General features: G+C 38.6%; 1 protein-coding gene across 1 annotated transcript in view; it reads right to left on the bottom strand.

Annotated features, from left to right (window-relative positions):
• The window catches only part of SLC9A9 (solute carrier family 9 member A9), a 182598-nt gene that overhangs the window by 75225 nt on the left and 95054 nt on the right, over window positions 1-12319 (bottom strand). The window contains exons 11-12 of the mRNA XM_053951725.1: window positions 4721-4834; window positions 2479-2590 (exon numbers count right to left, since the gene is read on the bottom strand). Coding sequence (XP_053807700.1) covers window positions 2479-2590; window positions 4721-4834 — 226 coding nt within the window. The remainder of the gene's footprint in view (window positions 1-2478; window positions 2591-4720; window positions 4835-12319) is intronic.

Genomic DNA, 12319 nt, shown 5'->3' with positions numbered 1-12319 from the left:
GTAATGTATTTTTAGAGGAGTGGTAGAAGCAGATAAAGAATGTGATAAATCAAAATGCTCCATAATCCACCTCCAAGCCTAACTCTTCCACCTTTTCTCGACTGTATTGATATGCATCAAAAAGCAGAACTTAGTGACTTCAGGAGAGTTCTTTGCAGAGTAAGGTATAATCAAAGGCTAATCAACAGTGTACTTGCCTGACCTTAATTGCTTTTCTCAGCAATTTTTCTCAGCAATCACTTCGGTGATTGTGGCAGTAAAACAAGCAGTAAATGTTTGGTGGATTTGATAATAAGATAGAAAACAAAACTAACCCCAAATTCATTGTTTTCTTCATCTGAATGTGTGATGCTGTGGTGAATGAAGGCCATTTTCCCCTGTGATCAACTAGAACCTGTTCTGCTTTACCAGAACAATGAAGGTGGTAAAACCCACACCGAGGTGGTGGATGCTCCATCCCTGGAAACACTCGAGGTCAGGTTGGACGGGGCTCTGAGCAACCTGATCTAGTTGAAGATACCCCTGCCCATTGCAGGGGGTTGGACTAGAAAACCTTTAAAAGTCCCCTCCAGCCCCTCCCCTCCAACTGTTCTATGACATTTGCTACAGATCATTGTAGATAATTTCCTTCAAACTCAAATTCAATGTCTTGTTTTCTCATCAGAAATATCTCTCTCCTGGCAGCCATTGTCCTGTCTGCTTTTCACTATATGCAGTGTTATCAGTTTATAGCACTATGAATGATATTGGTAGCTAAGCACAAATCTTGGTGCATCTTAAAAAATAGAATTACAAAGAAAATCTGTGTATCCTGTGAAGTGTGCAGCTGCTGGCAGCATGAGAGACAGTCTTTATTATTATAGTTGCAGATGATGCCATTACTTTATTATAATGTAAACACATTTTTCTCTACAAAATAGAGGGGGTTTTATCTTTGAAAATAGATAAAAATTACCTTTCTGAGAATTTTAACATTTACATTTTAGAAGCCTAAATACTACTGCTTCAGTTCTCAGCTGCCAGATTGTCCTGGAAAGCTAATGTGTGTGAGTTCTCACGTTCAGTTGCTGGCTGCAGGCTGCTTTCTGCTCCTGTTCTGTGGAGAATGAAATTTGACTGCAGAAAACGAGGACAGAAAAGTTAAAGAATAAGAAAGATTTCAGAAGGTTTTCCATCCTATACTTTAGCTGATGAAAACCATAAGCCAAAATGGAGCCCAGGAACTAGATACCAAATGATATGAAGCTATTTTTCATACTGTTGTCTAGCTGGCCACCTGCTAGGCTTACCAGAGGGATCCCCAGGTCCAAGTCACCCATGGAACAATGGCAGGGAAGCAGTTGGGCTGAAAGGCAGCTCCTGCTGGATGTGTCATCATCCCTCACTCCAGTCTCGCCGGAATTAGCTGACATTTTCAGTGGCAGCTTTTAGCAGAAGGATTGAATGGGTATAGAAATGAACTGCTGTGTTGCTCTCTAGAGAGCTGGAATTACAGAGGCACAAATGAGGCCCCCTGATGTGGAGTACTCCTGATGAGGGAGCTTGAAATGCAGCACTTTGTATTTCACTCGTTATCTGGCTAAATGGATCTCTGTACGTCAAGGCGTCAATCAAGAACTTTTATCCATAAAAATGTGGAATAAATTTTTTGCATAAAAAGCAGGAAAATTAAGCAAAAAATGTGCTGAGTTTCTAATTTTAGAAAATTATATCATCAATAGCGTAGGGGTATCTGCATTTCTGTCTTTTACTGAACAGATATTCTTAGCTTATAAGTGAGTTTTTCCTAACTAGCATTAGAAAGTCAAGTGGAATTATTTCTAGCTTGTACAAGTAAAAAAATACGGAATCCAGATGAGCCTTAACATTTCTGGGGATGATGTGCAAATCAGACTAGAACATGGCTCCCTCTTCTGGATTTTAATTTTTTTTTTATTATTCTACAAGGTTAACAAGATAAAAAAATTAAATATCAAGCTGGAATACATATGAAAAGGTCTGTGGAATTGAAATTATCTCATCTCATGTTTAAAAGTAAAACTGTTCCAGAAGTTTAAGGAATTGCCAAAGACCATGTCTGATCTGAGTATCAGTACTAACACTGTCCAAGCTGGATATTTATTTGCTGCTATGTAAAATACTTTCAAGTATACTACAGGTGCCTCTAAAACAGCACAACTTAAAAATGTGGCTTTCCCAAATTGTCATGGAAGTGTAGACAGATGGGGGACAATGGATTGAAAGACAATGGCTTCCTGGGAAGTGAGTTTCCAAAACATTAATTAAAATAGGGCAAGAGCACAGTGAGGTTGATCAGAAGGCATCCACTTGGCTTCAGTAGCTTTGGAGAGATGAACTTGAGTTTAAGATAACAAATTCTTTGTGATAGATGTGGCTTTTTCTAGTGATAGATGACTATTTTTGTCATTCACTAAACGTGGACAGGAAAAATACTAAAAAAGCCAAAATAGGTCTTACCTGAAAACATCATCATGTGCTGAAAGGTCCTGGGAATCTTTTGTTTTCGACCCAAATTCAAAAGGAAAGAAAGTGGGTATATGTTGGAAGCTCTTGCTACAAAAATAGCCATCTAAAATGTAAAATGTTGAGGAAAATAGTGGACAAACTACTGATAAAACCAGAATTAACCCAAATATTTCTTTAAAATTATTTTAAAGATGTAATTAAACAAATATATTATCTTCTTTCATGTTTTATATGCCATGTTCTAATGCTCCCTGTGCAGTGGCAGAGATCTGCCTTCCCCAGACATCCTGGTTTTATATTCATCCTAATATATCTCACTTCAATCACTCTACTTCTCTCATCACATTTGTGTCACATGTGACTTCATCTTCAGTTCTTCAGGAAAATGCCCATCATCAATTGCAGAGAGAGCATTATCTCCTTGAGCAGCAATTTGCAGAGGATAAATGTGCTGTTGGACCTGATTATTACTTCCTTATTTCCTGGCAATTCTTATTGTCTATATCCAGCACTTTTTGCCTTTTCTTCCCCTTTTCTGCAGAGATTCTTCTGATGAAGTTCTGTGGAACTATCCCTAAAGTTGCCTTAATTAGAACCATGAGGCCATTATCAGATTGAAAGAAAGGCAGTCGGAGCTCCTTATATATGCCTTTTGCACATTTTGCACGTTTATTGCCCTCCCCTCGTCTTGCGGCTCAATTATGGCACTTCCAGTCCGAGCGGCCGGGACTGGAGAGCAGGTGAAGTGTTTGAGAGGCCATGTCTGAGTCGCAGCAGCTGCCCCAAGAGCTGCCTGGAGCTGCAGGGCTCGGGAGAGGCGGCCGTGCTCCTGCCCTGAGCCCTGCAGCCCTCTGCAGCCCCGGCTCCCGGGGACAGCCCGGACACAGCCGGGGCCCGGCGCTGCTCCGCAGCCCTGCCCCATCCCGGGGCTGCGGGACAGGCTGTGCCCCTGCCCTGCCCCATCCCGGGGCTGCGGGACAGGCTGTGCCCCTGCCCTGCCCCATCCCGGGGCTGCGGGACAGGCTGTGCCCCTGCCCTGCCCCATCCCGGGGCTGCGGGACAGGCTGTGCCCCTGCCCTGCCCCATCCCGGGGCTGCGGGACAGGCTGTGCCCCTGCCCTGCCCCATCCCGGGGCTGCGGGACAGGCTGTGCCCCTGCCCTGCCCCATCCCGGGGCTGCGGGACAGGCTGTGCCCCTGCCCTGCCCCATCCCGGGGCTGCGGGACAGGCTGTGCCCCTGCCCTGCCCCATCCCGGGGCTGCGGGACAGGCTGTGCCCCTGCCCTGCCCCATCCCGGGGCTGCGGGACAGGCTGTGCCCCTGCCCTGCCCCATCCCGGGGCTGCGGGACAGGCTGTGCCCCAGCAGGACAGGGGCACAGCCACTCCTGGCTCCTCGCTGCCATCCAGCCCAGCCTGGAGCCAAGGGAGCTCTGGTGCAGTCCTGATTATTCATTTAGAAATTACATGTAACAATTACTGCACGTCAACAGTATGCTCCCAACTTTCAAAGCTATTACAGTTCATTTAAAAGTGATAAGCAGAGGGCTGCTGCTCTGAGCCAAAAAAAATCATTGAATAAATTGTCAGTGTGAAAAGAATCTATACTGCTGTACAAGTAAGATTTATTGAGAAACCATAGCAGAATTAAAGACACAGCGCTTTTCTTACCTCTTAGGCACATGATGGTGTAAGTAATTCCATGTATGCTAGAGATATCAAATATAAAGAAGGAAAGATTTGAGCAAAGCAGAACTGTGTGATCTTTAAGGACTTCATATAATTCAAGTAGTTTTGGGGAAGTCCTGCTTATGGCACACATCTGTCTGGAGGCAGCTCTCCAGTTTGTGGATCTGCACTGGTTCCAGACAGGAAGGAAGGTTTTGTGTTGCACCTGTCCCCACAGATGTGTCCCAATACTTATCCCAATTTCCCACCTCACTTGTAACCATTGACAAAAGTTCCCCAGCTGGTTTAAAGCTATTTGCCTGTAGCAGAGGAGCAAAACAGCAACTGTCCAAAGAACATGTGCTTACATGCATTGGGGTAGTTGTTAGGATATAGGTAATAGATGATTGCAGTTGGAATTGACAATATACTGATCTTTAGTATTCAAGGAACTGATTGGTTTGCTTGTTGACTTCTTTTTTTCACATGGAACATGCATTCTTTTTTTTAATTATATATATACACACACAAATGTACAGAGATATGTACTTCTTTAAAGCAAAGGATACAAGTGCACCAAATATGAAAAGAGGATTGAAGATGTGATTTTGAAACGTAAATAGTGCGAGTCCCATGTAACAGAAGATGACATTCTCAGCCAAAAAATTCATGAACTCGAACAACTTAAATGAGAGAGAAAGAACATAATTATGACTCATGTCTACAACAAACTACTGATTATCCCAAGTTCCCTTGGAATACAGAACTGTTTAGATGAAAGGAACAGAAATTGCTGCTGTTTCAATGGTGGATTTTAAACCCACCTAATTTGCTGACAAATTAGACACAAGGTGTCTTTTAGCTTTAAAAATCATAGTTGTTTGCATGTTTTTCTCTGATTTGTATTTGAAAGCTTGCCATAGACAACTGCTAAAACACATAAAGAACAAGTAAGTTATAAGAGTTTCAATGCAAACTGCAGAGAAGCTGAGGGAAATTAGCTTCATTCAGGTTTACAGGGGCGAGCCTGGGAAATGGCTCATGGTTACACACGTGGCTGTGCATAATGCAGCCCTGGGTATGGATACACTAAGGCCTAGGGAGAAAAAAAATCCTAAATGGACTTTTAAGAACTTGTCCCTTTAAAATATAGCACAGTCTTTTTTATTACCATATTATCCCACAGATGGAAACTCTTATTGCACTCTATGGACATCAATATCAATACTAATTTCAAACCAAACTATTTAAAATGTCATTTACAGGTATTATAAAATAAGCTTAAGATACATGAGTAGGGTAGAATTTCTTCTGTGAAAAAACAAGCAAGGCCAAAGTATTCATTTGCCTTGAGGGGATGTTTTTGATCATATTTGCAACTGATTAAATTAAAACTAATAAAATAAATTTTCCTATATAACCACATCTGGAAAAAATCAATCATTGCTGCCAAATAACCTCAGAGAGGAAAAAGGGGCATTTCATTTCTGAAGTCACTTTTGAGCTCAGGCTTCTATGCTGACAAATCCTGGTGCAGAGTTAGGACTGAAGTTTGTCAGTCTGTCTGTCTGTCTGCAACCAGCCATACATCACTATCCAGAATGTTACTATGGAGATGTTTTATTCATCCTCAGTGGGCTTATGTATTTTTTGTAATATGTTTGTGCTTCTAAAAATAAATATCCAGTAACAGTCACTAAGATTTAACAAAGGAAAAATGAGAGCTGTCACAATTATTAAAACAAATTTGAGAGCCAGAATGGCAAAAACCCATTAGTATATGGGAGGATATATTGGACCCCAAGGTAGCACCATCAATTATCCTAAGCACATATTCCATAGCCCTCATTTTATGCTGCAATACTGAAAAACATTAAAACAAACAAAAAATATTTGCAGGTTAGCAGTCTTAAATTATTTGAATTAAATTTAGATGAGAGGAACTAGTTGTCAAAAACTTCTAAGTATGGGATCTTGTGACCCATAGAAATTATGATAAATTCTTGCATTTCCACTTGGGAGCAAACATGATCCCATGTCTTTGTGGGGATACCACCTGATGCATTGTTTGAAACAATAGAAAAATGTAGCAGGAGTGCCACAACAGGATCTACATCTCTCTAAAATAGATATCTGTATATATATGAAAATCTTTTGAGGGGAGGATACTGCTATGAGAAGCCACAACTGCATACTTTAATTGTTGGGGTGAGATACAGTACTCCACAGGTTTTAAAGCTGAATGATATTTCATTTTTCATTTAGAAAATCTCATTCAAGACTAAAAAGAATTTAAAGTAGATGTACTATTAATGCATTTTAGAAACAGAAATTCTTAAATGAAATTTCCCTTCTTCTATCTTCAGAACTTCTCTTAATATAAAATTTTTGGTGGAAAAGATATTTTTTCCATATCATAGCCTTTGCTCTATACTTTTTCTAAGCAATCTTACTAAATTCAAGCTTTTACTCTTGCCTGGAGTGCTTTCATGGTGTAGCTGATTTTAAACTTCTCACCTCTTGTCTCCCAGCAATCCAATCAAGATACAATCTTTATGGATTTCTTGCAAATCCAGTTTAGTGCATCTTTTTCATTTCCCCATAACTTTACCTCCTTTTACTCACTACATGCCTCCTGCTTCTTCCTACTTCAAACTTCCAGGCTGATTTCAGTAAATGTTAAAGAGAAAAAAAGTTCCTCATTCTTGTCTGGGTGTTTGCACTCAACATGAACAACACATTTTTCCTTTGCTCTCTGGGTGAATGTGTTGTGTCCCACATCACAGGCCTGCTGGTTTCCTTGGCCTCTGTTCACAGTGGATGTAACATTTGCAGCCACAGCCTCTGTGTCAGATGCCTCCAGTGCTGGAAATGAATTGCTGGACATGATTTTTTTTTTTTTTTTTTTTTTTTTTTGTGAGAGCAAATATAATCCAAATGCTTTTTTTTTTTTTCTGTGAGTTTTTCTTTTTTTCATGTGTGTGTGTCTTCGCTGAACTGTGCTGGTTTTTTTCCTCTTATCTCTAGTTTCTCCATATTTTGATCTTTGACTATCAGAGCACAGCTTGCTTGCTGGGAGATTAAATCCAGATTACTTTTCTTTCTTTGTGTAACAAAAATCCAGGTGCTATTTCAATAGCTAAATTAGAGCAGGCTCCACTCCTTCCTATTCCAGGCACAACCATGATATGGTCTATTAGCAAAGATTCAGCTCCTTAAAATGGTAAAAGTAGCTTGTTAGCTTCAGTTAGAATCTTCTGTGTTCCCCACATAGTTTGCTCTCTTTTTTAAAAGTCTATCACTCACTCATGTGACACATTTATTCACTGACTACAACTTAGTCAAATTTCTCACCATGAGTTAGAAAAAATTAAATAAAACAACTGCTTTGGAACTAGTTATTGTCATAAGAGGAGTGATATCTGAATACTTTTTCCTGGAACATGACACTTACTCATATAGCATAAAAATGACCCACTGTTCTCTTGACTTTACTTTTATTCGCGTATTTAAGAGTAGTGTTTTATTTAGTGTTCAGCTTCTGTGTTTTGTTCAACAGTCATACAGAGCCCATGGAGTGATTCCATTTAGCACTTAACTGTCAGTGCTGTGCAGCACAAATCCCTTCAGAGCAAAACAATTTGTTCTAAAGACATCTTCTGAAAACCATGTTAAGAAACAGCTTCCATAGGAGTGTTTTCCCAAATTGTCACGTCTTTCAGTCAAGTGTTTCTGTAGTTATTTTAAAAAGGACATGTCAAGACCTTTTAATGAGAAGTAGAAAAATAGGAGCAATAGGCTTTTAAGTGGAATTTAAAAAATCCTGGGTGACCCAAGGAGTTGCACCATCCACAGTAGCCTCTGGGTGACATCCTCTTCTGTCTGAGGGGCCATGAGCCAGGTGCATGCTGTGGTCCATGGGCTGCTTAAATGCTACTCAAAAATTCTTAATATTTTGAACATATGTACTTGCAAGTGGGATTATTTTTGTGGGAAGAAAAAGTTAGGATTAAGGTCTTCTGGATTTCAAGTGTTCGGAAGTATTTTTTCTATAACCATAAATTCCTTTCCCTTGTCACCTACTGACAACCAACCTCTTTCTCCTCTAAATGAAATAGGCATAAAGTGCTTATGCACCACTATTAATTTTCCCAGGGCTACCAGAAAACCATTTTAATATACACATAGCAATAAGACATTTTTTTCTTATAAAACTAAAACCCCTCATTTGTAATGTGGCATTTCTAACTCTCCACGAAGTCTATAAATCTGGTTATACTTTTAATGTAAGAGCTGTAATAAATCACCAATGTCAACACATTGCAGAGTAGAGTATTAATTACAAGAATGCTGGTTCAGAACTAATCCAGGCACTTGGTTTAGGTGTTTAGCTCAGTGAATTACTGAAAATGGTATTTGCTTTGCTCTGGTACTTTCCTCTGTAAATAGTGGTTATTACAAAAGATTTATAGTAAAATGGACATAATATTTATGTATTTAAAAGCACATCATTCATGAAATATGCTTCACTTTTCTATTGCTCTCAGCTGTTGTAAGGACTAAGAGAGATGTGCAGAAATTCTGTTTTAAGCTGGGACATTGTTCCTGAAAATGCCCCTTGCAGTTCAGTTCTCACTGGCAGAGGAAGGACTTAATTCAGGCTATGTGTACATTAAGCCTTGCTGTAACCACTGAGTTTATCTTACACCAATGTTTTATTTTAACTCTAGTGAAAAAAAATATATGATATAAAAACAGTATTAGCTTTATCTTTTCAGTAACATAAGAAAAGCATGATCTTTTTTCCTCTCCTTCCTTTCCTCCTCCCCCACAGTTAAGTTCCAGCCAATTAGAGCAATAAGCTATGCCAGAATGCCTTTTGCAACTCGATTTATTTTCTAGAACTACTTATATTTTCACTGAGTGTTAGAGAGATTTTCTAGGTAAGTAATTAGTACACCTGGAAGATGGATATATGTGTATATGGATAGATGTGTATATGGAACACACTAAGTACCAATCTCACCTCCAATGAAAATAGAATTCCTTAAAGGAGCATCAAAAGGAGAAAATGAACATAATCTGTGGCTGGGGAGATGGAAAATGTAAGATTTTTCAAATACTGATATTTTAAGGATTACTTCTCATCTCAAGAGAATAAAGTTTGTATGACAGGACTGGGTAAAAGCAGAATGGCAAATAGTATTCTTTCCTCTTGAGGGAATAACATTAGTAGGGAGGTATTGGGTAGAAGCTGAATTACACACGCAAATTCCTTCCAGCAAAATTGACTGAATTTTAATCATTGATGGCAATATTGCATTCGTTCTCTTGATTTAATATTTGCTGAAGGAATGTCATCCACCTCTTGCAGTACCTGCAGGCCTTCTGTAGTTGCACTGGTTTAGCTAAAAACATGGAAAATGACACCTGTCTGAGGGGTGCAGCCTACAGTGATATAGTTTTGCATCAAAACAGGGAGAATTTCCATATTCCAACAGCAGCTAGGAAGCTAGGATGTAAAATTGATTATAGTTTTAAGGGAAATCTAAAGGTGGCAGAGCTACTAAAAACCCAAGAATTCAGTGTTAAGTGATGGTTATAAAATTTATTATATTTGAATAATGTTATTTAATTAGATCACAGATATCAACATAATCCATGAAATCAAAGATATTGATAAATTAATAATTGATGAAAATTGTTTTTCCTTAACTCTTTTGAATTAAAATGCAATGAGAATTCAAACTACTATAATTTTCCTGAGATCACAGAAACTTTTATTATAACCTAATTGCTTTATTTTATTTCTCTTCTGATTAGAAGTTTCAAAATTAGGAAAAGGTTTGGATTTGAACCTTTTTCTTGAAATCTTATACAGCTATAATGAATGTACACAGCACAGTGATATAATGCTCATTTCTGAATATGCTTAGATGAAAGAATCAGCAAAAGTAACTCAAATTCATGATAGAATATAAACTTGTTTATGGTGTTAATTTTGATATGCAAGCATATCTGACTCTCAACTTGAAAACACACTAACAGAGAGAAATTCTTACAGGATCTTTAATGTCCTGGGGAAAAATCCTGGTCTTTTTTATCAGTAGGCTTTGCTACTGAATTAAATGAATTTCACCCCAACAGATTTATGGAAGACACACAATAACTTTCTATTTCCCTACAGATCTGGGAGGTTTAAAGGATTCATAAGGCTTAAGAAGTAGGAAAGGGAAAAGATCTAAAAGAAAACAGTTGCACCAAGGAGAAGGAAAGGCCAGCAATATTTTGCTTTTCCATGGTATAGCTTACTCTTTCTGGCATAGTCTACTCATCACCAAAGTTCAGCTTGGGAGAAGCTGGATAAACTACTGGCACAGAACACACTTCTGACCACCAACAGCAAAGCAAAACTGCTGGCCTCAGATATAAAGGCCAATTCTACAGTCAAAATTATCATAGGTCTTGAATGGCTTTGCTTAAAAAGAGAAGTTTAAACCAAAAGTATTGAAAATTAGGTAGCCAATAAGAATTTGGCATTTAAATTAAATGTTGCCTTCAATCAAATTTGGATCTAGCTCTAGATCATTAGTTTTGTTAAATTGCTTAGAAAAGGAGATTTCTGCAAGGTTGTTTTTCTTTTCAAACGTGGTCCAGTTTGTGAGAGAGGGAACATTTTTGGATCAGTATCTCCTTTTCATGCAGCACAACCAACTTTTGCTACTATACAGCATCTTAAATGGTACCTAATAATGTAACCCCAGAATGACCCCTGAATGGAAGCTGCCACCAAAAGAGAAGGGATGGTGCCGTTGTTCCTACAGTTTGTCAGCCAAGTTCTTCTTTGCTTCACAAACTAGAAACAATCATTTCCAAAGTGCTTATTTATCTTAAATTCCTGAACTGAGATGTTGCAGGCACACAGGAAGGAGTACCCCAGTGCTCTGTTGTCTCAAGATTATGTGCTCAGGGATTCCTGCAGTTCAAACTCGCTAAGTTTATTTTAGCAGGACTGGTTTCTGCAAGGATTAAGGAAGGGTTCTGCTCCAGATGGGGCATAATAGAGTGCAGCTGGAAAATTGTTTGAAGGCATATAAAGAACTTTTGACTGGTCAGCAAATAGTGGTAGTACTGGAATAGCTGTGTTCAGGCTGAATTTGGACATTTTTGCAAACAGTGATGCCTCTTCCATTCCCGGATGGAGGCAATGATGGTAATGGAAAATGAAGAGGCTGTTAACAGCCTGTGCTGTCCAGGATTAAGCAAGTATTCTTATGAAGCTGAAATCAGACTCTGTGTAGAAAAAAAGAATTTTAAAATGGCAGATAATAACAACATCACTGAAAATGAAGCTTAAGGACATAGTCTGAACAACTTAAATGACACTTTCTTGGAATGTTCTTTCCGGGATGGCAAATCAGTGATCATGTGGAAGTGGGAACATAGAGTTAAGAGCTATGTGGAGAAATGGTTAAAAAAATAAGCAAAAGAAGGAAACAGCTGGTGGCTTTGCAAAAGCAGACTTCCAGTAACAAAGGAGATTTAGTTGCTTTAAGACATGACTGATCTTCTGATCAAAGAAAAATAGAAATGTTGTCAATGTAATATAGTTGTCTTTAAAATGGCAATGAGCTAATAGATCCTTTGCATCTCTGTATTTTTATTAGAATTAGAGGAATTGCTGTTGATATTTCAAAATTAAAACACAAAATCAATCTCATCTTTCCTTTTCATCCCTCTGAAGTTTGTTTTTATTTTTTTTCTATGACCTGCCACCGCAGTCCTAACCTCTTGCAAGCAATTCAATTTCTAACAAGGACAAATGCAATTTATTCTATTTCAATTTGTTGAGAGGAAATATACTCTAATTATTGAAGTGTGTTCTTAAAAACATTTTCCTTCCTTGCCAAGTTTTGGATATTGGAAAGAAATTAAGTTAGTCTTTGCCATATTAGGAATTAGTGACTTATATGGGGGTCTTTAACCTATCAGGACTAAACCCAAAAGATTCTTATGAAGTCTGTGGGGTCTTTTCTTCATGACTATGAGATTTCAATTTCACTGCCAATCTGACACCACAGGAGAAATACTTGCCCTCTTTGCATCTGTTCTATAGACATGATATTGCAGCTTCTACCTACCAACAGTAATGTTTTCCTTCAAAGTTT

This window comes from Vidua chalybeata, chromosome 10 (assembly GCF_026979565.1).
Source record: "Vidua chalybeata isolate OUT-0048 chromosome 10, bVidCha1 merged haplotype, whole genome shotgun sequence".
In the NCBI taxonomy this organism is placed as follows: Eukaryota; Metazoa; Chordata; class Aves; order Passeriformes; family Viduidae; genus Vidua; species Vidua chalybeata.
Note: the sequence above shows the minus strand (reverse complement) of the source record. Positions and strands in the feature narration are given on the sequence as shown.